Consider the following 27,209-nt stretch of genomic DNA (forward strand, 5'->3'; position numbering starts at 1 on the left):
GTAATGAAGTGTTTCTGCTCACCAAAATGGCAACCACTCAGCACAAAATGTCACTAATCACTTTTATACGTTTTTCATAACATACGACAGATTGAATGAACAGGACATTCAATATGAAGCAATTAATGTGTAAAGTGATATTTACAATGTATGATTGTGTTGTGCATTCAAACTGTTCACACTGCACTGAGTACAGTATACACATGGTACTTAAATGCCATGAAATATATCAGAATGTTTTCACAGCTGATGAAAGCATTTGGCAACAATCCACATAGGGAAAAACTTATCACATGAATTGTGTTTTCAAACACCCAATAAAGAAACTCTGACATATCATCATATGGGTCAAACAAAAGGGCTCAAAATGTTAATTTATTTTTAAAAAGGATCTTTTAACAGAAATCACACCCTTGGTATGTCAGTTTAATGTCAATATACTGGGTCAATTGTCTTATTTAGCACTGGACATGGGGGAAATTTCTAGGCTTCAGTCATACCTTGTAACATTGGTTAATCGAGTCAACATTTACAAAGACAATATTTGCAAAAGAGGATAATACAAAACTTAATGTGTCCATTGACACTTTCGGAACTTTTTCATTTCAGTCTCTTGCACCTCTTCTGCAACAAGGTAAAGATGTTCAAGTCAGCACTTACCATTGTATGGTATAGGTTCATACATTGCAGGCCCATATCCACTGACCACATGAGTGTGATGGTGCGTGTGTAGATGGCGCTGGGTGGGTGGGGAGTTGGAGTAATCCCGAGCCTTCTCCCCCACCCCCTGATGCACCTGTAGAGTTGTTCCAGGTGACTCCCCTGTCCCAGGTTTCTGGGGCACTGGGGAGGACCCATGAGGACTTGGTCGCCCTCGTTCACCAAGTTCATGTATTTTATGCACATTGCTGTAGAATTGAGATCCTTGAGGAACACTCTCACTTTTCCCTTCACTTTCTAAGGATTCAGGGTTTCCAGCACTACCACTTTTGTTTATACTAGAATCCAACTTTTCCTTGTCTCCTTCCCCTCCCCCTGGTCCCCCAACTCTGGCGTATCCCAGCTGAGGGGAGTGGAGGTAAGGTGTACCACTGTATCCCATGACCTGAGGGTTCACCGCTCGGTACAGTGGGTTGTTAGGATCGTAACCCATATGTCCGTAATGGACCGGAGACTGCATGTAAGGATACTGGAGGTATGATTGATATGAGGCATTTTGGGCTGTGGAGGAAGGTGCATTGCTAGAAGGAGAAGATGTACTCACACTCGAGGACACTGAATGAGGGGGCTTGGTCTTTGACACATCTAAAGACCCTCTGTGTTTATCACTATTTCTGGACTTGTCGTCCATCATTTTCACATCAGTACTCATTTTTCCCATTATATCATGTCCATGAACATTTTTCCTACCATCAATCACCTCTTTCTTTGTATCCCTGAACTGTTCAATGCCCTTCGGTCCCTCTGTCCTGCCCAGTGCCTGTTTCTTGTTTCCTGCCTCTGTGCTCGTAAGCTCAGGAGGTTCACTACTCAGTTCCATCTTTCTTTTTTGTTGTTCATACATTTTCTGCTGCTGAAACATATGCTGTCTCCTGATTTCCTCCTGGTTACGGAAATCATATTGCATGTCAAAATGCCGAGGACGATCCATCTGAGACTTCAGTTCAATGTTCTCCTTCAGGATCTGGTGGTTCTCATTCTGTTTCTCCCTTAAATTCTGATCCCTAATTTCTCTCTCTGTTGGCCTGTCTGAGACAGCCTTCTTCATGTCCTGCAACCTATCAACCTGCATGCCCTGAGGACCTCCCAGTGTTTGACCAGGCTGAGGCTGCTGAGGTGGTTTGGACATCCCAGGATGCTCAGAAGACTGAGTGCTATGTTCTTGGGATGCTGGACGGGTTTCAGATTGTTTATTGCCTTCACTGTCCTTCAGTCCCTGCTCCTGTTGATGCCTCTTCTCATCAGCTGCAGCCTTCTCATACTGTTGCCTTGCATGAGGGTCTTGAGCCATCATGTGCATGTGATACTGGCTGGGATCAATGAGTCCATAGGCTGCTAGACATTGATACTGGGCATGATGAGGCAGGTGATGAAGCTGAGCATAAACTTGCTGCATGTACTTCTGATAGTCTGGATGCATTTGTGTAGGAGCATGCTTAGCCCCAGCAGCTTCAAGTTTCACCTTAACATCATCCTTATCATCTGGTTTCTTTTCACCCGTTTTTCTGTCCTCTTGGAGAGCAGTCTGCTTCTTGTCCTCACTGCCTGAGCTTCCTTCCTGCCCTGCTATGTGGGGCTTAGGAGCACTTGGAGATAAATGTGACCCTGCAACGTTGGGCATCATATACTGCTGTCCATAAAATGAATACATTCCATAATGTGATGACATGCTACCATCACCTTGTGGTCCTTGTGGAGTGGATACCTTTTCCTTTTTAATGGAAACTTCATCTTTCTTAGATGGACTCTCATTTTGCTGTGGGGAACCTGACTCATTTGCATCAGAAATGTCAGAATAAGCTGGACTCTGGACATCCTCTGTTACAGGAGTTTTCCGATCATGATCAGGCGTGGTCACCCTCAGAGGAGAGTTGACCTTCAACATGTTGGGTGGCTGATTCAGCCGTGCTGCCTGTTGCTGATCTACACCTTTCATAAGTCCTTGAGTTGCTATTACAGAAGGCCCTGAGGGGGATGGTCTCTGAGACTCATGAGATGTCTTTGGTGTCTCATGGATTGGCACAATATTGTCTTTACGAGGAGGTGTCTCCCCAGGTCTGGACGGACCAAGAGCAGTTTTTATCACAGCTGGACGCTTACAGTTTGACTGATCATCTTTTAGCACTTGTTCTTTGGAAGATTGTTTATTATTATTCACAAGAGCACTACCATTACTCCCATCTTTCTCTTTCTTGACTTTCTTCTCCGTCTCCCTTCTTCTGGGTTTCCTGTCCTGCCTGAGAGATGCTAGGGCAGGGTTTATACCTGATGGCTCACCCATAATGGTAGGCTTGGGCTGAATTGGCCTTATTGAAGGAGACATCTGTGAGGAAACAGGGGATAGATTGGAATGACTGACAGTCCCACTACTTGACAAAGCAATCACTTGAGGTGGTGGTGCTGGCACAATTGGACGTGTTGCACTTTTTGTTTTAGTTTTATCAGTTTTGTCCTTTGAGGCTTCAGTTTTGATAAGTTCTGCTGCCTGAGGTTGTGTGGTCATAGCTGTGACAGCTACTGGAATTGGTGCTGGAGAAGGGCTGCTAGCCGTTACGGATGTGGTTGTCACGGAAACAGCCTGTGTTACCACAGAGGCAGCAACACCTGCCAGACATCCAATTGGAGCCCCAGAGATCTGATATACCTGGGTTGTTGGCACTGAAATTTTGGCGGATGAAGTAACAGGTGTCACTGCTGAGGTGACGGCAGTTTCTCTCTTTTTAGATGACCCTGATGTGGATTCAGATTTAGAACTGTCTGATTTATTGCTATCACTTTTGGTAGTGTTCTTTTCCTGATTAGAAGATGAGGTTGAAGCTGCAGCAGCAGCAGCTGCTGCCGCTGCAGCCTTAGCTTTGCTGGAAGCTGCTGCTATTTCATTAAGTGGAATGTTATCTTCATTGTCTTTATCACTGGAAGCTTTTTCTTTGCTTTTCTCACTCTCACTTGCACTGCCCTTTTTACCTGCCCGTGTGACAGGTGGGGTGGGGGCATCAGTGTCCTCGCCATCATCATCATCGTCGTCTTGGTTTCCACCAAGATTATGATGTGCATGTGTCTGGTGATACCTTAGTCCATTGATGTGTTTGTATTTTTTATTACAGTTGGGTTCAGGGCACTCGATAAGCACAGGAGATGGACTCTCTGTGCCAGGGGTTCCTCTAGAACTTGAACGACACCGTTTAACTTTAGCATTGTCTGACAAATCCAACTCTGGGGGCCGCCCTTTTCTCTTCACCCCACCTACAGACACATCAGATCGGGCAGGACTTGGAGGTGCCTGAAAACTAGCACTGCTACCACGACGGGTCTTTGTTCTGAGCTTCCTTCCCTCAGAATTGGCTTTTTCATTGACAGGAGTACCTGCAGTGCCTCGTATCCTCTTTCCACGACCTTTAGGAGTCCGTGTCTCAAAGTCACTCACAGGTGATTCACAGTTAAATCTGAAAAACAAGAAAAACCATGAAGTGTCACAAGTCATAACATTAAAATGGTTTACAAACAATATTTAGATACAATGTACACAGCTCATTACTCAGAATAACCTCAACAGTTTGAAGTAAGCTTTCAGGTTTCACTGTATCTGATCATCATCCAAGTTGTATCCCCAAAACTGGGATCTCGGGCACAAGTCTTTCAAAAGTGACAAGGGCAGTAGGACTTTATCTTTAATTTTTAATAGAAAAAAAGTGCCAAACGAGAAACACATTTTCATTATTTTCTATCAGAACTTTTGAAGTTTAGCATGTGTTAATGAGTTACAGATTCATTCACACTCATTCTTACAGACACTCATTCTTATAATGGACAAATGGATGATCGGGACGCGGCCAAGTCGAGATTACTATGTGGCAATAAAAAATTGTTATGTGCACAAATAAAAGTGACATGCCAGTGCCCAGGAGACAGTTCACTTTTTTTATTTAGCTTAATGGATTTTGTAAACAGGTTCCTGGGGCATGAGGATTAATATAACAAAGACACTTGGACAATTCTCAACAGCTGCTTGCAGGATAAAACAAAACTAACCATTCCCCACCTTGTGAGCCTGAACTGCATTAAGTTCATTATCCCTAACATTCTGGTATAAAGTTAATCATCCCTAACTTTTTGGTATTTATTTACCAATTGGAAACATTGCACACTTCCTTCAATGTCAAAATTTCAAAAATGTCTTTGTTAAGTTTCAATCCATTTCAAATAGACAAACGATGTTGTGAGAATCATTAAGCATTGCCAGTGAAATACACCCTTGAAAACAGAATAAAAATACACCAGTATATTTCAGCTGTTAGTTCAGAGCCATGATTCCATCTGTTCTGCCACTCAAATCCTCATAAAACCAGTAACAACAGCCATTGAAAAATGAAAAAGATGCTTTTCTTGTGATGTATTGATCAAGCATCAGGTAACAATATCATCAAAGTATGTTTGCCATTTCTTTCTTCTCCACACAAGAAACCAGAGCCATTCAGCCTTGCATTTCTCTCATCTTTTGTTTTCACAGGTTTGCTGAACATATTTCACTGATGTCTATGAAACTTTAAACCAATCATTACATTGTATATGTATATCTTAACACAATAATTTAATATTCATGACTTTTGAAGTCTGTAAAGGAAAATTTGAGTCATATTTCTCACAAGTTAACTCTTACATTCTATTTCGCATACCTGTTTCAGTATGTTGCCATAAATAGGATTAATCATACATAAAAACTTAAAAGATTGATGGATTACCCTTTTATCTTGATGAAACTTAAATTTTATCGACACTGCTGTTTTATTAGCTGCAACTATATCTAACAGTAATAGTTATTGGACATGATCCTGTCCCTGTTAACATCACATAAAATTTTATTTCGTTTGGAAAAACTAACCATAATTTGATAATATTGCATTTAACTGATTAGAACAGACCAGGTCTGTGTTTCATCAATGTCTGGTGGAGAGAATGCACCAAGCCTTACTTAGGCGACCTTACAGCTGCACCACAGTGTGCATTCCAAAACGCAGACTTGCCAAATCTCTCTGCTTGTTGATAATGCTATGCCTCCAAGGTATCTTGGAATAGGATAACATTTGACTGTTACATTAACTTGTGGATATGTAATCTAAATGAATGTGCGCTTATGGTGTGCATATGTTGCCGTCAGACGAGGGAGGAAATTGATCATCCGGCCACTTCCTAACTTTGCCAGGGGGCACCAGCTCATCTCTGGTCTGCCATTCAAATACACTTAGGTTTGGGAAGGAAAAAATAGCTCAAGTTCATAGACGTTTTTGTCGCAGATGATGAAATTTAAAATTAATCTGAACCATACAGCTGTAACAGCAAGAAGATGAAACAGAATATTTGCAAAAAATACATTATATTAAAACGAGTTTTTATGAAAGTCTCGCTGAGCATAATTACCACAATTTTGCCCACTGAGGGTGAAAATTCAAATTTAATTTGAATCACAAGGCTTATGAATGCGATGTTTGTTCATGTACAGGAAATCATACTCTATTTAATAAACCAAAGGACCTGGGTTTTTTTCAAAATACTTTGACAAAACCATACCAGTCAGTGCAGTAAGCATACGTGTCTTAAAATGAATTGAAAACATACAAAATATTTCAACATATGCTCTAAGAACATGAACTAAAGGATATCTGCAAATCTTTCGCTCAATTAAAAATTTAACTGATGGCAGTCTCAGTTTCCCCCCTCATATTAAGAAATATAAAGATCATCGGGGTCATTGACTAACAGCTTGTCTCTGAAATGATCATATTTTACTGAAAAAACATGCATAGTCAAAAAAAAATAACATCATGAAATGGAGCCCTGAGACTTTCTTCCTGAAGCTAAGGAAATTTAGACTTGCCACATTTTCTAGACTTGCGTGGGCTTTCTTGGATATATATACTTCAGGGTCTGTACGACTGACTATCGGGATCAGTAACACAATGATATTCATCCTGTTATTGTGAAACGCTTACAAGAACTCAATGCTAAAAGCCTATACTATACACAGTTACGAAGGCAAACATCTCATGAACTCCACCATGAAGAAACCACGCCCTCTTAAGAATGTTCTGTTGACCCTTTCACCATTCCATCAATGTTTGGTTTTGACTGAATCAGGGAAGTATGTAATTTTGTTGTTTTTAGACTGCACTATATCATCCAAGTTCATTCTTAAATGCACTGATGCATGAAGTTGTTGCATAAATATGTTCATGGCTGACTGCAAATGGCAGTCTGGATGAATGATAGCCATATGAACTCATTCACACTCATTCAACTTCAGCTTTTTGAGAAAAAATTACCCCATAAAAGTAACACTTTTGGTTTAGATTAAAGCTCCACCAGACCTCATAACTAGATCTTGATCAATGTTTGTTGCAGTGTTTCCGTGACAAATTGGGTTAAAGTGAATTCAGGTTGTTCTACATGGCTGATCTGAAGTAATTATGTTACAGACATACATTATCAGAAGAAAGATTATCTAGAATGCAAGAAGCCACGTACTGAATACATAAACCATACCAAACAGATAACATGAAAAGTAAATGAAGTACAAACCTAGTCCATTATTTATTTTGTCTGTGGAATTAAAATTCCAATCTGTTTGGGAAATCAAGCACATTAGCAGTCATATTGGACAAGGTCCAAAATCTTTTGGGTCAAGTTAGTTGGCACTACAAGTTTTGTTCCCATAAAAATAAACTTAACCCTTGATGTTTCTTTGATACTGTCAAATGACATAATGCTAGCTACTAAAATTCAGGTAGTATAGATTTGACATAAATGTCGAAAGGTGCTGTAGTCTAATGGACTAAGTGATAACAATTAATCATGTTACTTGTCTTTTCACAAGGAAGTACAATGTAACACTCATGAGGCATTTAATTACACGTATTTAAAAATTATTTCTTGTAAAACAGCTATCACATCACAGTAATTAGTTTAAGTTTCACTTGAGTTTATTTTTAGAGGCCCTCAATGGGAAAAACAGATGGCCACACTGTAAATTACAAACACAGGCAGAATTGGTGAACTGAGAACTTCCATTTACAGATGGCCTCTACGCACAACCTGGGAATGTTTTTTTACAATATTTGGTTAATCTGTTTGACAGACTCTATTCAAAACCCACCAAAAGACACTCATAGCGATGTTGTTATATGCCAAGACATTTAGACTGCCTCTGAAAGCTCAACATCTGTTAGAAGCATCTTCATCGGCAACCCAAATACTCTAGACCAAAGATAACACCATCTTTCTCTGCTTAGTGCTTTACATGTTTTAATCAAACACTCTTGATGCATGTGAAACATATTCAAGAATTTTTAAAAGCAGGAACAATTATTTAGGAATAAAGGTGCAATTTGTTCTTAGGGATTTATAATGGAGAAAACCCTGCCAGCTTGTTTCTGTTCATGCTCAACAGTATGTACAGTTGCTATGCTGAGAAGGCTGTTCTGCCTCCATGTGGAATCGGCACTCAATTCTTCCAAGAATTCCTTGCCAACTTACTGAGTGGCACCATCTGAATCACCAAGATTCTATATCGGTTGCTTACACATCTCAACATGCTCGTTTGCCCTGATCTTTCAACAAAGATATGTTTAGTTATTTAGCTTTTTTCTAGAGCTACATGTCAACAGAACAATGCTAAAATTCAATACTGAATTTTTGGGTTGTTTTTCAAGATGTGAAAACTTGATCCTTTGTTGATTTCTCAGTGGAAGAACACACTGATTTTGTCAAAAGGTCACATTCAGGGTACAAAAATAACACAAACGCAAAAGTACGAACAATGTAGAAAAATAAATGTGTCATTATCTCTGTGTAAATTAATATGGAAATCAATCTTCCAAAGAAACAACATTGCATTCGTCAAAGTGTGTCATGCCATTGATTTTTTAATGTTTTTATTAAAGTGTTTTCTGATGAAACAACACACTAAGTTCAATGTTGCAGAGTCCATTTGTAACCTTATCAGCTGGTCTTTCTATGCCAGCTATAGCCACATTTGGCCCTGCCTGGTTAAAACCAAATCAATCTTTTCACATAATTGCCAGCTCGGACAAATTATTGATTCACTCAGCACTGAAGGCACAGAAGCAGTATTACTCGCTATTGCTAGTGGAAGCTAGCAAACACAGTTGAGGCAATCATTCCTGGATAAATATTTACCGCATGCATCTGAACTCGGAGAATGAATGGCTATGGTAGAAAGTCATTATAGTTTATGAAGCTATGAAACATGAGACAGGTTAAAACAAGCCCTTACCACATATTTCAAGATACAGATGACAAATAGATTGTAAAATACTTGGATGAATGGCATATTCTGTGGGAAAAAAAACCAGGAAAAGATAACATCGAAAGCTTTGGTCTGTTGCGAAGGAAAAAGCTTCTAAATGGGTTTTCTAAAATGAGTTATTATAAACAGACACATGAATGGAACTAGCTGCTTAACAAAATTAATGATTTTCATGTTTATATTCAAGGAGATTAAAAGTATTAAGCATATTTATTTCATATCTGGTTCACTTTATTTGAATGTCAATAAGATCTACAGCTTTGTGTGCAGTTTACCGACATTCAAATGAACTATAAGCCATTCAGATCAAATGCTTTGTCTCTGTAGGACTTTTCTGCGTGATTGATGTCTAAACGATACTTTCAATGCCCAAACAATACCCTCCTCTCCACAAGCATGATAAATGTCTGACCCCACAGGCACAGAGATAACAACTGGAGGACAACTACTTCAATATCCCATGAAATGGGCTAGTCGTCTAGGCGACACACAGCCTAGATAAAGAAATGTGTCTTCGGCTAACCTACTGTTGCGATCAGGGGCTGAATGCCTTTTGTATAGCCTCCCATCAGTGTCTTTTCAATACCTCGCTAAATTGTGCAAACAGTTGTGAACCATCAGTAGTGCTTAGGAATATCTTCTTCATTACTTCGTGTCAACTATCACCTCCCACATATGCAAGTAGCATGTATTACTTACAAACAGCTTTATGCCTGGATACGAGAACTCTTAATGAATGCAGCAACTATATCACATAGTGATAGTTAACAGCATGTCTTTTTTTGTGTGAGGTTAACTGAGAAAAGCAAACAGAAATACTAAAATTTGTGAAATTTGTGACACTGCCATTGTTCATACCCAGTAGGTCTGTGAAGACTGTGATAGTTCGCCTGTTCGGTTGACTTGAGGTTTTGCCATGACAATGAGTAATAGGGCGTATTACTAATATGACAGCTCTCATCGTCTGATCAATCTTCAGATGACTTAAGAGGCTCAACATTCTTCCTATCTGAGCATTAACCTCACAAATTTGATCTAAAATGGCTAGATGACTGTCATTTAATCCTCAATGGTTTTTATTATTCATTTTATCAAAATAGGCTTCAGCACTTAACCTTTAAGAAGTATTCCACACAAAGAACAAATGGGAAAATCGCTGTTTTTATTGAAGTACTAAACGGCCATGGAGTCAATTTAGAACTGGCCAACTCAATCATACTCTCTTAAAATAATGTCTGAAAAAATTCATGCAAATCAACATTTTTTGTACAGTAATGTCAGAATGTTGCAGAGCAACAGTTTCTGTCCAGTTTTTTATATTCATGCTCCATCATTGTAAGTCTATACAACAGAAACAGTCTCACCCTGGGGGTGTCCAGTCAAAACATGGATTTGAAGCAAATCAGCTCTTTTTGTATAGTGGTGTCAAATCTTTCCAGAGAAACAGTTTTTTCTAGATATTTATTCATTTTTCTGTACAAAAGAGACAGTCTTACCTTGGGGGTGCCCAGTCATAACGTGTGGCATCGAGCAGAGTACCAACATACGTCTTTCCTCGCCATGTGACATTCACAACCAACACACCTAAAAACAAACATTAAATAAACCATGGGATATGTTGAACTTTTCATTATTCTTGACACATTGTATTGATTAGTTTACATTAAGGTAATAGCACAATGGGTCCATTGTATTCATGATATCAAGTTGCAACTGTGTCCTCCCATCACAAGGATGGGTGTGCACATTATCCCCCATCCAACCATTCTGCCTACATAAAGGCTCACTAACAATCTGCTGGTATCATTGAACAAGACCTTGAAATTTCTGCCTGTGAAATCAATCTCACAAACATTCTAATGCAGAGTAAAAATGGGAAACACTGGCTGATATATATCTTCTTTAAACAATCCCTCAGATTATTGGTTTAAACTGGAGACCATTTTCAAACATGTGAGTTCCAGTTAGAAATACTATTTTAATATTTTAGGGGCTTTTCTCCACTTTATGTCATGTGACATACTTCCTTTGCTATTTAATATGCATGGAAATAGCAAAACAGTATCTTGACAGTGGAATAAAGATCATGTTTGTGAACTTGGACTCAGAACATACCATTTTCAGTCTCATGCCAGACAAGTCCCTCCAATGTGATGCTTGTCCCTGGCTCACATGGACCAAGACAGTCTGGATCTGTGGCGACACCCACATTGGACGTTTCTACACCCACATCGGAGCAAGATGTCTGCATGGGAGAAGATGCAGTTTCAACCTGAAATAAAGATTAAAATTAATGTTTGGGATTCACAGGTGTGATGACTCCATTAACTATATGTACGTGAAGTGTTTCTCATGCAACCTGATTACATCAGGACTTCAAAGTCATTGATGAATGTGTGAGTTCAGTTTTCAGCCGCACTCAGCAATATTCCAGCTATATGGCAGCAATCTGTAAATTATCAAGCCTACATCGGACAAAATGGTGATCAACAGCATCACCATTGATCTGCACAACTGGGAATCCATGACAGGTGTCAACCAAGTCAGCGAGCCTGGCCATCCGAACCCGCAATGTCACTGGACATGCCAACACTTCATACTTTTAGTATTTTGACAGTTCTCAAAATTCAGGTTATATTTTTTGGTGTAGCTAAACATCTTGTTGTGTAAGTAAACTTGTACATGTCATCACCAAGTGATTTCTTTCAATCTATTTCTCCTTAATACGCCAGCCTCATCCTTTTAAAGGGTGATTTAGGAGTGAAAGTGACTTCTGCACAAGCATAGTTTCCTATCAGAAAGCACTTGAACCTCTAAAATCACAGAAATTCTTATTTTTTACTTATCACAGTCAACTTACTATGAAATTTCATACACTACCTCTAAAGAGGGAACGTTTAATGTCCTCATTTATGGCAGGTTTATATTCATGTGATCACAAGTGGAGGGGAAATTATGACGACTCATACTTCAATTCGAAATATTCAACTTTTTACCCTGCATATTAAGGAACAGCAATACGTCCATTAACAATTCGACAGGGAAGATTGCAATTCATTTAAGTCTACAAGCATACACCCACACAACAAAACAGTTTCATATAATGGCTCTTGTGGATTTCAATGGAACACCATGGGACGCCTGTGCAGCCCTGACCTTGCCCAGGAACTCAGTATGAACAAGACCACCTATAGTAGTTGCAGCGAGAGTGTGAACAAACAGCCCCCAGAATGGCTGGCCTATAGCCTTTGTGTAACTATCCCCTGAGTGGCATAATCCTAAATACCTTGGACTGCACTGACAGCTATTGTTCTCATATTGTCTGACCAACACTGGGTGTCCATATTCAGTTGGGGCTTGGGTTGAGAGTCGCACTGCTGGAGAAGGAGAGGAGGGGCCTGAGGGGTGGGTAATGGTGACAACGCCTCACAAGTTTTAGCAAACCAAGTATCATCATGAGGTCAGGATTTAATTAAATTGTTTATTGGGGTAAATTAATGCATTTTCAGTTTATTCATCATCTTGTTATTTTTTATCACTTTCCTATGATAAACTATATCATATGAATCATTAAAAAACCTGGACAATCAGTAAATCACAGATCCTATGTACTTGACAGAATCAGGTCATCATTGAATTAAGAGGCTAACATTTCACATATATCAGAAGCCAATCAATCTTGAAAAGAATTCACAGGATTCCTCCAGTGCTGTCATGATGACATTGTTAATTTTCTAAAATGATGTTGAGCAGATTTAGGCAAGAAACAAAAGCCCCTTAAATCACAGGTACATACTTCTCTACAGTTTATAGGCATCATAAAATGTGTCATTATTTTCAAATGCATACTTGACATATGTGGACTGAGATATACTCATATCATGACTGAAGTAATATACATTAGAGACAAACATTCATTTCTAAAGCAAGTTACACAGCTGTCATTTGATCTTTGCCTTACTTGGATCAAACTAAATGTATTCTATTACAGCAACGTTTGGCATTATTCACAAGATCGTGGAACCTGATAGGTCCTTGAGGAAATATGAGTCACAGGGCTTTTTGCTCGTCTAACCTATCAAATAATCTCCTACCTAAAACTTCTTTCAGTACATCACAAGGAGATATCTACGTTCCCACTGGAAATCTTGATACTGAGACTATTATCTCAGAAACTAGTATTATCAGAGGAATACTTGTCATGGAGTTACGCCAATCACCAAGGCTGAGACTTCTTTCCTTACAAAACTCATTAAATACCCATTTTCCTTGTTTGCCCTGAGATTCAATTACGGGCCTTGACTATCAACCTTGCTGGCAAAGTTTACAAATGTGGAAGGTACATAAAGCGGTTTTCAGACTGTCAAGAAAGGATTACTCAACTAGTCAAAGCTCTACACAGCAAACATGGAGGCTGAAAAATGTTCAGCTTTCACCACCAGACAAAAAGTATCCTTGATTCTTTTGGATAAACCATTCAACAGTCTTGGTTTACTGATGACCTTTTCAATGAAGACATTAGGTCTACAGATAACGACATATTTTCTTATTAAAAAATGTATTTTAAGTACTTCTGGATTAAGCTGATAAAGACAGAATTTATAAATGATAAAAATAATACAACACTATCTCAGGCAGAAAATAATAACCTAGTTTGGGATTTTTTTTAAGAATTAAAGGAATGAGAAGATGAAAAACAGGATATCTGCCTACACTAAGTGATGTGTTCCATTCACTCACGGTGAGTCTCACTCTAGATTCCTTTCCCCGTCAGATTTGAAAAGTCAGTAGGAGATTCAGCTTCTCCTGTTCAAACATTTATGACGGCTTTCATCTTCTGAGTGAACGTTTACAACACTTGAGTCAGAATACGCTCTCGCTGGCTACAAGCTCAGTTGGTAATTAACTTACCACTAGGCTTTGAAGGAAAAAGTGTTTTTCTTGACGAAAAAGCAATTATCATCGAAAGTAATGAGAAATCATACAGATCCATAACGTTCTTAACAGAATGTTTAGGAGCAATCTCATGTAGTAGTACATGCTCGAATGATCATGCTAGTGTATTTTTTATGATTCTGCAACAGTGACATACTACAATGATAAATGTATTTTCGTTTTGCATTGCATGTTTTATATTGTAACAAAGTTAAATGTGTTTTACAAATACAATGATAATTCAGTTTGTGATCAACTGGGGCGGTAGGTTTGAAACAATACTACTTGTGTGTATACAGCAAAACCATCATTTAGTATGCAAAATAAATTACTATGTCAAGTATAACATTTATTCTCATGGATATATCTGTTATACATTTACAATGAAAAAACAAAGGTTAGTTGGGTTTTTAAAATCCAACAAACAATTACTCAGACAAGCAGTTCCAAAGACATCTGTACTAAAGCACTAAAACTGTAACTGTTTAAACAGATGGTTTCTCTTTGCATGTATATATACACCTCATGCTTTACAGCAACCCATTCTGCTGAAACATTTCCCTTAAAAAGTGTCCATGTTATTATGTTGATGATCTGTTACAAACAGTTTTACAGGCCATAACAGTTACATTAATATGCATACCGCAATAAAATATTACTTCCAAAGATTAATATCAATTATTGTTTTTCCATGGTTTTTGAAATCATCAGAATATCTTTGTTTTGGATGACATTACAAAATAATTAATAAGGATGATAAGTATTATCCAAAGTACTTAATTACATGAATTAGTCATAATTTCGAAACAATCATGGCATGCATACAGAACATGTGCTTATAGCTACGCCCTAATTGCAATATATAGAGAGAACACTGGCCTCACTGCAAATATTGATTTGATAATTGCTCAAAGTGTATTGACTTCCTTGTTGGTAGTTCAAACACAAGTTTGTTAACAAGGTACATTAGCCATAAAGAACTGTTTAGTCATAAACCTGTCTGATGCATTCTTAAACGTTATAAGGATTTTTATAAGGAATGAAAAGGAAACGACTCAAACCGAGATGGTGTATACCACAATGAATCTTCCCCAACATTACAGCATGTCTATTTCCTTTTAAATAACAATGTGATCTGTCATTCACATGACACTGTAAATTTATCACCTGAAAAACTCATTAATAAATGACAATTGTCCATTACTGGGAACAAAAACTATAAACTCTTACCAGCTATTATATGTCAGTTTCTGTCTCAATTGTACACATTGTATGCAACACACTGGCATTCTACAATATTGGGTTTGTTTTAAATACAAGACTAGTATACTGGCAATGGAATATAATGTAACAGACAAATGTTACACGTAAACACTTAACAAGGGGCACTCAAGATTAAGATTGAGTGAAAAAGAGAACATCTAATTTTATAATCAAGTAATTACAAATAAAATCAAGCATTCAAATATAAAGACAAAATCTGTTGCCCTACTAAGCAAAAAAACCATTAAATCATTGATTTTTTTTATGAATCTTATTTCTTCATCCCCTTGATTTTTTTATGAAGATTATCTCAGTCGGATCACATTAACATTTTAAACTGGCCAAAGTTTAGTACCCACATGTGTTGATCTGAGATAATATTAACACCTTGCCAGGTAACAGTTTAAAAAAGCCTTCTCCTCTTTGAAGCATGCTATCTGATATTCTTGTACTACGGTAATGTTATTAATCCGCGTTATCATACAAAAACCCATTCCAGCTTTTGTTATCTCCCAACCTATTCTTATCCTCCTAACAACTACCTTCAACACTACCTAAGCAAATACTCTCTTTGTCTTCCTGTGAGTGTGAAACCCCTCGAACACATACCTTCTCACTTTTCATCTTTTTCATTGGTAGTTCTATCCCTGGACCTGCGTCCTCAAGTTTGGCATTAAATTCATAAGGATCACTAACTGTTTTTTCCCTTTTCATTTGAGCACTGTCACCGACCCGAGGTTCCATAGAAACTTGGTTGAGGAGGGCATCCAAACCGTTACTTACACTAGAAGGTCCGGCACATGAAGTGCCTCCGTTTAAAACGTTCCCACTCTCGGTTTTACCCTTTTCTTTAGTTTTCTTTTCTCCCTTGTGAGACCCCTTCATTTTCATAGGCGATCGGTCTCCCCTCTCTGAAAGCAAACAGTGCTTTGTCGATTTCTCCAACAGTCCGTTTGAGTTCTGAGTTGTTTGCAAAGTATTTCCTTCAGAATTTGACACAGCCTTACAGGCATCCTTTTCAGTTTTCACAATTTCGTGCTTCTGATCAGTTTTGTTAGAACTTTGTCCCACATTTTTACGCTTAATCTTCATTTTTAATCCCCTGTCCACTGTAGCAGTGTGTTCGACAGAACTCATCTTCCCGGTGTCCTACCAAGAAGACCCCCGTGATTTTTTGTTCCGCTCTCGCCACTTAAATGTCCGGCTCGGTACGCCAGTGTGGCTAGTTTACGGATATGCAGCCAGTGTGCTCATGAAACACTCAAACTACTGTAACTTGATGCAAAATCCATACGAGAACGTACTCCATGGGTAAGATCACACAATAATCCATAGATCCATGTGGATCCTTCTGCAACAGAAAGACACACTGATTAACACATCATCAATTATAAGCATCAACATCAACTCAGTTTAAAAATCAATGGCACACAAAATTCCACATATCGGAGAGACTTTCAAATAAATCACACGCGTACAATTGACAATACAATCGAAACAAGGAAATCAACTTTACACGGTGTAAAAACGATCCGGTGGAAAAGTGGCCAAATTTTATCACAAAGAGTAAAAATCCAAGACGAAAGCACAATACACAGTAGACGAAGAAAGGAATTCGCGAAATGAGATCGGTGAGGCACTGAAAATGCTGTAACGCTATCGGTCGATCTTTCCTCAGGGCGAGAAAATAACGCGACCCACAAGCTGAACACCCAAAGCCAGTATCAGTACGAACACGACAGAATCAGTGTTGCGATGTCCCCGCCGTGAAAGAACATACTCAAATTGTGTAGAACACGTTTGTGGATGAAACGTACTCGTCAAATGTACGATAAATTCCCAAATCTAAGGCACAAAATCCATAGTCCAGAGTTGTAACAACTCACCACGATTAATTCTCCATTCAAACTGCATTGCCCATGACTGTGGACTAGAGAGAAGCACACTGTGAGAGACAGGCGGTTGGTCGGTAGAGTACTGTACCTTCTAACTCGACCAGCCGGCAATAATAAGCTGATAGAGCCTGGGTCCTTTGTTCGCAGGCGAGCCTTTTTGATTGACAGCCTTAGAGAGTGTAGTGGTCGAGAAAGCTCCGCCCCTAAACCGTGTGTGTCCAGGCGGTCAGAAACTCGAGTGTGTAATCAACACTGCCCCTTGCTCGTCACGATTGAACGTGAAAAGAATGTATGATTTTAGTAGCTGTTAGCAGCGCGATTCAATGAGCATTGAACCGACTCGTTCCTTCTCGCGGCAAATAAGAGGTGTGACTACCTTTGGCAATAATTCGCCCTGCAACCCTTTGTTCATTTTGAATCCTACTTTCCAGACTAAATAACTATTTAGCCAAGCTAATGGCCTGTCTACTTATATACGCAGGTACATATACCCCGACAGCGAGTAAGGAGTTTTCTGCTAAATCCATATAACAGCGATAATAGACACTTACATCGATGTGTTTAATATATGACGCTGTCCTTTACGAGATAAATTTCCCAGCAGATAGAATGTAGGCTTGGATCTTCGGGCGATAAAACGGTTACCCGAGAAATGACATGCTTGTTTATCAATTTATCTATGTATACAACAGAGAAACGGTATTTCAATATGGCCTTTGTGTTTATGGTAGGGGAAGCACACCGGCTTTGGCACAGTCGTTAAACCTTGGGATATGCCTGAAATACAAAGGGACAGGAGAATCTAGATTTATGTATGGGAAAGCTAAATCGAGATAAATACTGAGACTAGTGATTTACGCTGTGTAAAAGTAAGTTGGACACCGACAAGGCCTATAATCCTAGTTCCCAGTCCACGCACATACTCTAGTCAGTTTTTCTGATCATTTTATCATAGTGTTCAATACGTGCAAGGGAGACATTAATGGCACAATAAACTAGGAGGCTCTAGAGGTGAGGGCGCGGATGTCAGTGATTGATTTTCAACATTGTTATTGTAAACCGATTTCATCAAGTATCATTGAGTACAGCCAATTTGCATCTGTTAGTTATTATTGGCAACACGGAACTTGGCGCACGTGTTGATTCACATGATAATTATGTTGTTAATTATTTGAGTAATAGAGCATTTATGTGTCTTGAAAACGTCATGGATATCATAGGTGGAGATGAAAACAGAAATGCATCTTTTTCAATTTTAAGTTTTCGGTGGTTTCGTCAGTTTATTTTCTCATTGTTGATATGAACTGAAAAAGCTTCCTCGCAAATCTTCCGGGTGATGTTATGATTCTAATAGGGGTCAAATCTTACTTCCTTGGTGCATTAATTATTTGTGAAGGGCCTTTTTCGTCTTTTCATAGAAGATCTTTCCTTAATATTTTTTTTCTTTTCGCAAAAAGCGGAAAAGGTATTATAATCATTGGGTAAGGAACTGAATCTCAACTGAAAGTTTATTTTTATGAATCAGGCTGGTTTAAAACCTGTTTTAAATGGATATGTCAGTGATTTTAGTTATAGTGATTAATAATAACTGTTTATGGTTAGATATTACCAGCGTTGAACTCACACAATACGATACCACGCACCTTGATTTGAATAGGCCGTGTATGAAGCGTTTATTAAGTTATTATCCCACAAGCTAAACAATCCCGGGTGTCGCTTTATTGAAAGGAGTCACTTGGTTGGCATCGTTCAGCTCTGTAAACACTATCCGTGAACAAAGCAGGGGTTTTCGTTACGCACGAACGCACCCACTAATTGCCATTCGTTAATAAGGAAAAGATTAATGGAAATTATTTGCCATATAATCCCCAAAGACGACACAAGGGGACAGACAGAGGGAATATTTGTCACGGACCAATCAAAACGCGTTTTTTCGCATAACTCAACCAATCACAGCGTGGTATTGTCTGGGTCTGGGGAGTTTGCCGCTATCAACATCAATTAGTGTGAAATTTAATATGCTGTCGTTCATGACTCGCCTTGTATGCCGATGGAACAAAGAGTGGACGTCTTAGATATGTTCGCTTTGCGGACATGGGAAGGTCAAGGGGGGATCTTTGTTTAAGAATCAAAAGATTTAAATCCATTTGCATACAATCTAAGATTCAGCATCGTATCTCCTTCACATCTTCACGATGTCGTAAACAGTTTAAAGGTTACTAGTACCTTATATCAGCAATACCCTGTCATACATCTGTCAACAGTTATTATTAGTTTTCTAACACAGTTATCCTTCATATCCTGATGTAATGTTGGCTCTTTATTTCTGTGTAAATCCTTAGAGAAGAATAGATTGGTCACATAGTACTATTTCCTTAACAGGCAAACAATGTGAAGATATAGTAATATTTAAAGTAATGAGAGGTATAGTGTTATGATGTAGTACTCCAGTATGACAATACATATGAGGTTACTAAAAGAAGATATATAAGCGGTGATATAGTACTATTTCTTTAATTGATGGAGGCTGTGATTAATACATGGATATTGTGATTACTTTGTATTATTTTACTGTAAAGAGGGCAATGTATAGTACATATTTACTATTTGTTTTAAAATAGACAGTATGATGGTGTAGCATCATATGCTAGGAGAAGTGCATGTGTTATGAAATAGTACCATTTAAGCTCAAGAGAGGGGTAACATAGTGACAGTGTTTACTCTTACTCTTTTGACACCCTGACTCGAGATCTGGTGACTTTTACTGAAACATATGTTACCAACCCTCATATATATCAGTTTTACTATCCTTCTATGGCGACAACACAGTACTATCCTTCTTTCCAAACAAATGTTTGTACATCAGTGTGTCTTTTTTTTTTTTGACACGCGTTACAACATTGTCCTAAAAGTAGTACCGTAACCTCATGTCGACCTTGTGTTCAGTGCGAAGTATTAATTATAGTAGAACATTGGTGTCAAAAACTGTTGACGAAGTACTGATGTGTGAAATCTAAGTCAAAATGCGCTGCTATCCACTAAAAAGTCAATATTTAACTATCTATAAAGTCACTTTGACAATATTCACCATGGCTTCGGAACAGACAACATGAAATATGAATGGCAATCTCGTCCGATTGCGTGCGACTGAGACCGTGTAGCTTGTTGTCCGGACGATATGACCGGTGTTATGTCTCAAAGTGATTGATCAAAATCGGCCAGCTTTCAGCGAGTGATGGCCGCCTCTGCTGTGTTTGGCCCAAAGGAGATTACAGAATTGATCTGTTCCCTCATACAGCCATTTCTATGCTAATGGGCGACTGTGGAGAAAAAAAACTGTGATCATTCCAGCAACATCGTGCGGCTGACTTTGTGTATTTCTAATGAAGAATACACAAATCATCTATAAATATATTGTTTTAAATGGCAACATATGTACACGCCTCAATATTGATTATAGGTTTAATGTTATAGACACCGCTCTGTGGTATTTACATGCATAGGAATGTAAACGTCAATGTTTGATAAAAGAATCAAAATAACCGAGCCATTTCACTGAAGGATTAATGGTAAATACCTTTAATTCGAATAAAGACAGACAAGCCACTTCATAGCTATGTTACTGCTAGAAACAAATATTTCCCTCTATTATTAAAGTCTGTCGCACAAGTATGTGTATTCCTAATAATATATTACTGTGTCTGTGCACCAGTTGTTTCTCTCAATTAACTTTAGTGAGAGAAATTGGAGCAGATATTTTTATTTTGTATTACCTTTCCCTTTTTCCCTTCTAAGGTACAGCTGCCATTATTATTTACTCAATCTTAAAGTAGACGACTAATAAAACCGCTTCTGCTTGTGGGTTTTCGAGTTATTTGATCTGGTGTATGCATATAATATCGCTTCTACCAAAGTTTCGAATCGGTGTCAGTTTTTATTTGAAAAATATTACAAATAATTTAACCAAAAGAAGTTACAAAACAATCCCAAGGGATTCCTGATTAAATTAAATGTGGTTACGTAGTAACCAAAACATGAACTTCGTCTGTGAAAATGGAAGACGACATTAAATTACGAAAATCTGTCTAAAGTGTAATAAAATCCATAAAACGAAGTTACATTTTAAGATGAAACTGATATGAGGCATCTCACTTCCGTGTTACTTGGTGTATACTCCAATAAAAAGAACCGAGTCCAAAATGCCAATCAGTTTAAAGTAAACGTCACGTTGCGGGAGTGTATATTTCTTCACAACCATCATGATTTATCAATGTAAAATGAATAAAATCGAACACCGCCAACCATCACATCGCCTACTCCCGCTGAGTATGCTGTAAAATCGATCGTCCCTTACCTATTTCAGCGTTCGTGGTTTATATGAAGCATTCAAGGCAATAATGTGAATTCCTCCATCAACCAAATGCCTGCGGGAGGCAGGTTTTCACGACGCACTCAATCACAATCGTCCATTACAAGCGCGTTGCGTGTATTGGCGATTTCAGATAGATATTTATGGGGTTTATTTGTGGAGACATATTAAGACGATTGGCCTATGGATATCTCTAGTTGGCCATTATGATGACAAGGATTAAATGCGGTTTGAACTATGATTCGTTTCAACACATTACTTTAATCTTCAGAAGCGTACACCATAAACCAGATAATTTTCATCTTTGCCTTTCAAAACCGAAACCAAGTATTGAGTTTTTAATTTTAAATTGATAGGATTCGCTTTATGTGTATACTGCACGACCGACCCGTCATGACTGAGATGTGTGGTGGACCTGTGGTAAAAGCGTTGGTTCTTCAATCTGAAGACTGTGGTTGGATAGTCTGTCACATTGCCCATGTCTGAAACATGCGGCAAGTCTAGATTTCCACAGCTTCTGAAAATGAAGAAAGTCTATTGCTCCTGTTCATTATCTTACATCTTTTTAACTATGAACTTGTTTCTGCAAAATATGCTCATTTCAGAGACTAGTTGTTAGTCTAATAGTTTGACTGCAAACATTGATACATCGTGTGCGACACCTCCCTGGTGCCCCATGTTCTAAACGTTTGGGATAAATATAGTTAATAAAGGCGTTATTGACAAAGCAGGCACTTAAATGTGTGCTAGATTTTGTTTTGTGTGCACGTCAGTAACTAATGTTATCGAATTCAACGAATTCCTGAATGGCGAAAGTCAGATAACGTCTCTATCTTATCACACAACACAAAAATGAAACATTACTAAACTAGTATAAAATCTGAGTGATACTATCCCAGAGTAAAACCATTCACAAAATGGGGTCGTGTAGTGTTTATAATCAATAAGAGTGATTATTATTTAACGGTACATTACCAGTATTGCGTCTACTTTGCGCTGGGATGATGGGAATTTGTTAGTTTTCGCTGAAATCATCCTTCATGAAGTATATATGTTTGAAATACCGAGGTCTTGAAATATTCAGGTCCTCTTTTCAGAAATGTGAATACACGTTTATGTAATAGAAGTAGTGTCACCCCCAAAATATATCAGGTAGTTTACCAATTCGGCTTCTGAAACACTTTATTATTCTGTTCACGAAACAGTTTTGTAATGTATCATAATTCAGTGACGAACACGTAATCATCAGTGAATTCGCCAGCACCTGAGCGCATATGACCCAAGAAACCTGGTTATCGGTTACCGTGGTGTAGTTACAACGTAATACCTGATTTCATAACGCGTTGTCACCGTCGGGGAATTAATATGTGTCTACGATGCAGAAAATGGGCTCCTTCTGTGTGTATTTAAAAGATAACAAGGTGAGACGGCTACAAATTAGCTCACTCGTCATCCGTCTAGTGCCTGGAGCCCGAAGCCAGATCCAATCTAGTTCAAGCAGAGGCCGCCATGTAATGCCCGTGGTATGGTGCCGTGACGAATCAGGAAGATTTATACATCAAACTATATGTGCCATTGTCCACATGGATCGTCCTCACTGGCAGGAAATGTTATTAAGTCCTCTCTAGTTGTTGCTATGGTGATCCTCCTTTGACATCCAATATATAAAGGTCATAATACTGAGAGGTCACTGAGCGATGGAAAGGGTAGCGACCAGGACAATCATTATTTACACCAAGTTCAATAATAATTGATAATTTGTATCTAATTCAGATTCGTATTCTAAATTACTCTTGTTATACAACTTCTACTTAATTCATCCTATCACCATGTAAATCATCTGCTCCACGGAATACATAATAAATAATCCACATGGTAAACCACCATCATTTTCACAATTATCCTGCTCACACAACCATTGTACATATAATAAATTGAGAAACATAATATCCCACAATTAGAACAGCTTCCTGATGCGTCATTCGTCAGCTACATTTCCTCTTATCATCAGTTATACACCTAACCTATATACATACCCCCTACCCCATCCCCCAAACCCGATATGGCTCGCCGATACGATAAGATTTAATCTCTCGTTTACACACCCATACCCGCTACATACACATACACAAACTCTCTCTCTCTCTCTCTCTCTCTCTCTCTCTCTCTCTCAATCACTCACTCACAATCACAGACACACACATACTCACACACACTCACTCACACACAGTCCCCAACCCCACCCACCGCTCCCTACGCCACCCCACAGAGACGCATACACACAAGGATGCAGGTCCCGTCCCACCCATCTTAAGTCCTCCTATCAAACACGTACATGCTCTATTCTCTTGATAGTCCAACATTCGTGTTGATATCGACCCTCTTTCCACTATATCCCATGTTGTAATCCTATCCCATAGTCTGTGTACGTACACTGCACATACGCCACTTATCACACTAACATCAACACACATTATGCCCCTCCCACATGTTGTCTGTCGTCAAGTGTTACGTAACGATATCCGCACCAGCTCCCCGTGTAATCAAGTGTTGTCAGTTTCCACAGTAATCAGCGGTGGAGATTAAAATTGCTCCGGCGTGTCATATGGAACTTATACAATAGGCGAAACTTCAGTTACGCATCGGGTGTAATAAACCATCTTATCTCAGCTCAATATGTCTTATTACACTGCCAGTTTAACGCTCTGTGCTCAGTAGAGCCAAACAAGGCCTCATCCCTTTGGAAAAGTAGGACAGTGTTTCTAGAGGACGTATCATAGATTTGTATAGACTGTTTTAAAAAACAATACTTAAAACAAGGGTATTTTCTCACAGTATATTTGGTTGCTTAAACCCAAATACTGAAGGCTGAGACTTCTGCTGTCCTTGTTATGGTATAATTTATCTTCACCAATGCCTTATTTTAAACGTAGTGGACATTTTTGCTTGCGTTGTGTGTTTTCTCATATCTGACAAGTACACAACCAATATCCAATATTGGTAATTTATCGGCACAGCATGCCAGACCATCCATTGTTGACTGACCCTCGTTTTTGAGGTCTCCATTAGGAGGCTTTACAAGTTGTACATTAAGTCACAGTTGAGTTCAACGAGCCCATCTGTGCCATGTAGCAAGCTGTTATAGCTTAGTTAGTGCCTTGTTGGGTAAAGCGCTCTGGTCTCCACACAAAACATCTACGAGGGTGCTACATACATAACAGGGGTATTTTTACCTTCCGGCAATGTGGGACAGTCACTGGACAAGCGTGTACCAAGTCTCAGTGATAGACATGTAGCGTGCCACAAAACTCCTGACACATGACTCACGCTCAGTGACCCGTAGACACAGGTATCCACCAGTACACACTCTTCAGAACAAAACCTGTCTTATTAGGTCCATGCATTTGGCACACTTACACATATAACTAGGACTAATACAAACAACAATGGGATTGTACAAGTTTACAGACTTTTTAAATTTTTAATAATGTTTTTAGATATTTTTAGATACGTTTTTTGTCTCTCATAATTCTCTTTTGAATGGTTCTGTAATTTTACTCTTTTGAATGTTTGTTACATGTAAAATTGTCTGTCTTTGTAGATGTCATTTGTATGCACACAAGTGACACGTAAATAAACAGCTATTGTCAGTCTGTTATTATGAACATCACTAAAAGCGCCAAGGCCACCACACTGTATCTGTATCCTTTGGGGTCCCAAAAAGTACCTTTTCTGAACTGTTAGATTTCTTTGATGTAATCATTTGAAATAAAATACATTTCTTATGCGCAATGCTTTAATGTCTAAAAGGCCATCAAGGCATGCATCGCGTATTAATGAAGCTTATACCAGCTCACTCTTTCGTTTTGTTCTGTATATGTACATCTATGTATGTACATCAATGAAACACAGACATATGAATGACATATTTCAAACATAAATACATTCTATAGTTAGAGATCGACTCCATGGCGTGCGCAAGCATAAGAGCGGCATGTGTCGAACGAAATGAAACATTGCGTTCAATGGTCTGCTCAGATGAAGAATTACATCACTTTTATGTGTTGTTGACATTTTCACCTCGGATAGTCGAAGGGCTGTCTGCCTGAGGCTCTTGAACTCATTGTCATTCAATTGCTATGTCAGCAGCCTGCAGCTTGGGGCGAGTTACGTAATTCCTAACTGGTGGGTCGCTAATTTGCACCCCGTCGAGAAGATTACTCAATAAGCTGAAATAGATTTATAACCTAGGACGTCTCTCGCAGCAGTGTAGCGGTAGAATTTACAAACTATTTCAATTACTGTGACCATTTTCGTATACTAAGTATGATTAATAGATTATAAATGGTATTTTTTTTCAATTTGAAAGTCCTGGCTCGTATCGCTCTTGGCTGTAGAGTGTTCCTATTAATCATCACAACTATATCAAATTCCATGGTAGTGCATGAAGAATTACTCAGCCAGCAAGACATACGGTCTGCTCCAGATCTCACATTCGTTCTTCTCAATGTTCAGAATATACACGAACCCTGCTGAAGCACAATGAGAACCTTAAACGCAGCCATAAACGTTTTCATTACCATGTGAAAACCAATGAAGGGAAATTGGTCAAAAGAGTACTTGTTGAGAATACTGCAGTGATATATCACCTGGTGTCTATTCTCAGATTAGCACTAGATGACACTGTTACGAACAGCCACAACACTTGAATGCTTCTGGAAAACCTATATTAATTATTGCCCAACCTGACACCCAGTCCACATATCAAAGGACAAACAAAACAATGAGCATACCGCCCTGACGGAGCCCCCATGCGGTGTAATTGCTCTCTTGTAGAGCGTAATGAATGTGGCGCTAGTAGCGCTCAATGGACACGCTATTGACCGAATCCTCAATCACACGAAAACAGACAGTAAAGCAAGATAAATAGGCTTTTCGAAACGTTGGACAAATAAAACGTTCAGGAGTCAGAGCGAGTGTTTAAACCGCCAGTCGATGTTCGACTTGATTGGACAAAGACGTTTCCTTACTACTGTGAGTGATCAATGTGCATAGACCAACTTTATTTGTTTTCTCGCCACAGACTCTAGCATATAAAGATGAATAGGACAGATTTTCCTTAAAAAACACAAGAACATATTAATGTCATGCGACAGCAGAAAACACTATTTATAATTTTTAAAAAACACAATGCGTGTATTGTTAGGGCTCAAATGTTAGTTAAATATAACAGAAGTCATGTTTGGGATTATACTGTGGTGTATACCTTTGTATATTTGTTTTCTATAGTAGCCTTATATAGATAGGTATTTACTGCTTGTTGATCAACCAGGTTCATGTCTGAATCCACAAAATATACTGCTCAAAACTACTTTGGGATATTGGAATTTTTAAGATTGATATTTTGTTAGTGTGTTAAAGAATACATAGATCATTATTCATAATTTCAATTATTACATATATCCCTAACTATTTTTGTCAGGTATGATATAATAGGATTGCGTTTTCTCAGTAAAGTACCAGACTCAACTGTAAACTGAAAAAGTATATTCCCAACATGTACTACATGTATTACACAATGTTCATACCATCTACCCAAACCTCTACAGATTTGCATTCTTACTGAAAATGAACTATTTATTTACTTACTAATGAAAAACTGCAAACTGTTACCACCTTTTACCTTATTTTAATACCGAAGTGAGAC

The 27,209-nt window shown here is 38.5% G+C and overlaps 1 protein-coding gene across 3 annotated transcripts in view; it reads right to left on the minus strand.

The window, feature by feature from the left end:
* The window catches only part of LOC137277623 (zinc finger protein 608-like), a 28,071-nt gene extending 10,805 nt beyond the window's left edge, over window positions 1-17,266 (minus strand). The window contains exons 1-5 of one of the 3 annotated variants that reach the window (XM_067809440.1): window positions 17,125-17,266; window positions 15,848-16,586; window positions 11,156-11,312; window positions 10,537-10,624; window positions 661-4,163 (exon numbers count right to left, since the gene is read on the minus strand). In XM_067809440.1, coding sequence (XP_067665541.1) covers window positions 661-4,163; window positions 10,537-10,624; window positions 11,156-11,312; window positions 15,848-16,375 — 4,276 coding nt within the window. In that variant the 5' untranslated portion in view covers window positions 16,376-16,586; window positions 17,125-17,266. Of the gene's footprint in view, window positions 1-660; window positions 4,164-10,536; window positions 10,625-11,155; window positions 11,313-15,847; window positions 16,590-16,754; window positions 16,841-17,124 lie in introns of those variants that run through there. The other 2 variants (XM_067809438.1, XM_067809439.1) reach the window with 2 other exon arrangements.
* Window positions 17,267-27,209: the final 9,943 nt, after the last annotated feature.

The sequence above is a fragment of the Haliotis asinina genome, chromosome 3 (assembly GCF_037392515.1).
Source record: "Haliotis asinina isolate JCU_RB_2024 chromosome 3, JCU_Hal_asi_v2, whole genome shotgun sequence".
In the NCBI taxonomy this organism is placed as follows: Eukaryota; Metazoa; Mollusca; class Gastropoda; order Lepetellida; family Haliotidae; genus Haliotis; species Haliotis asinina.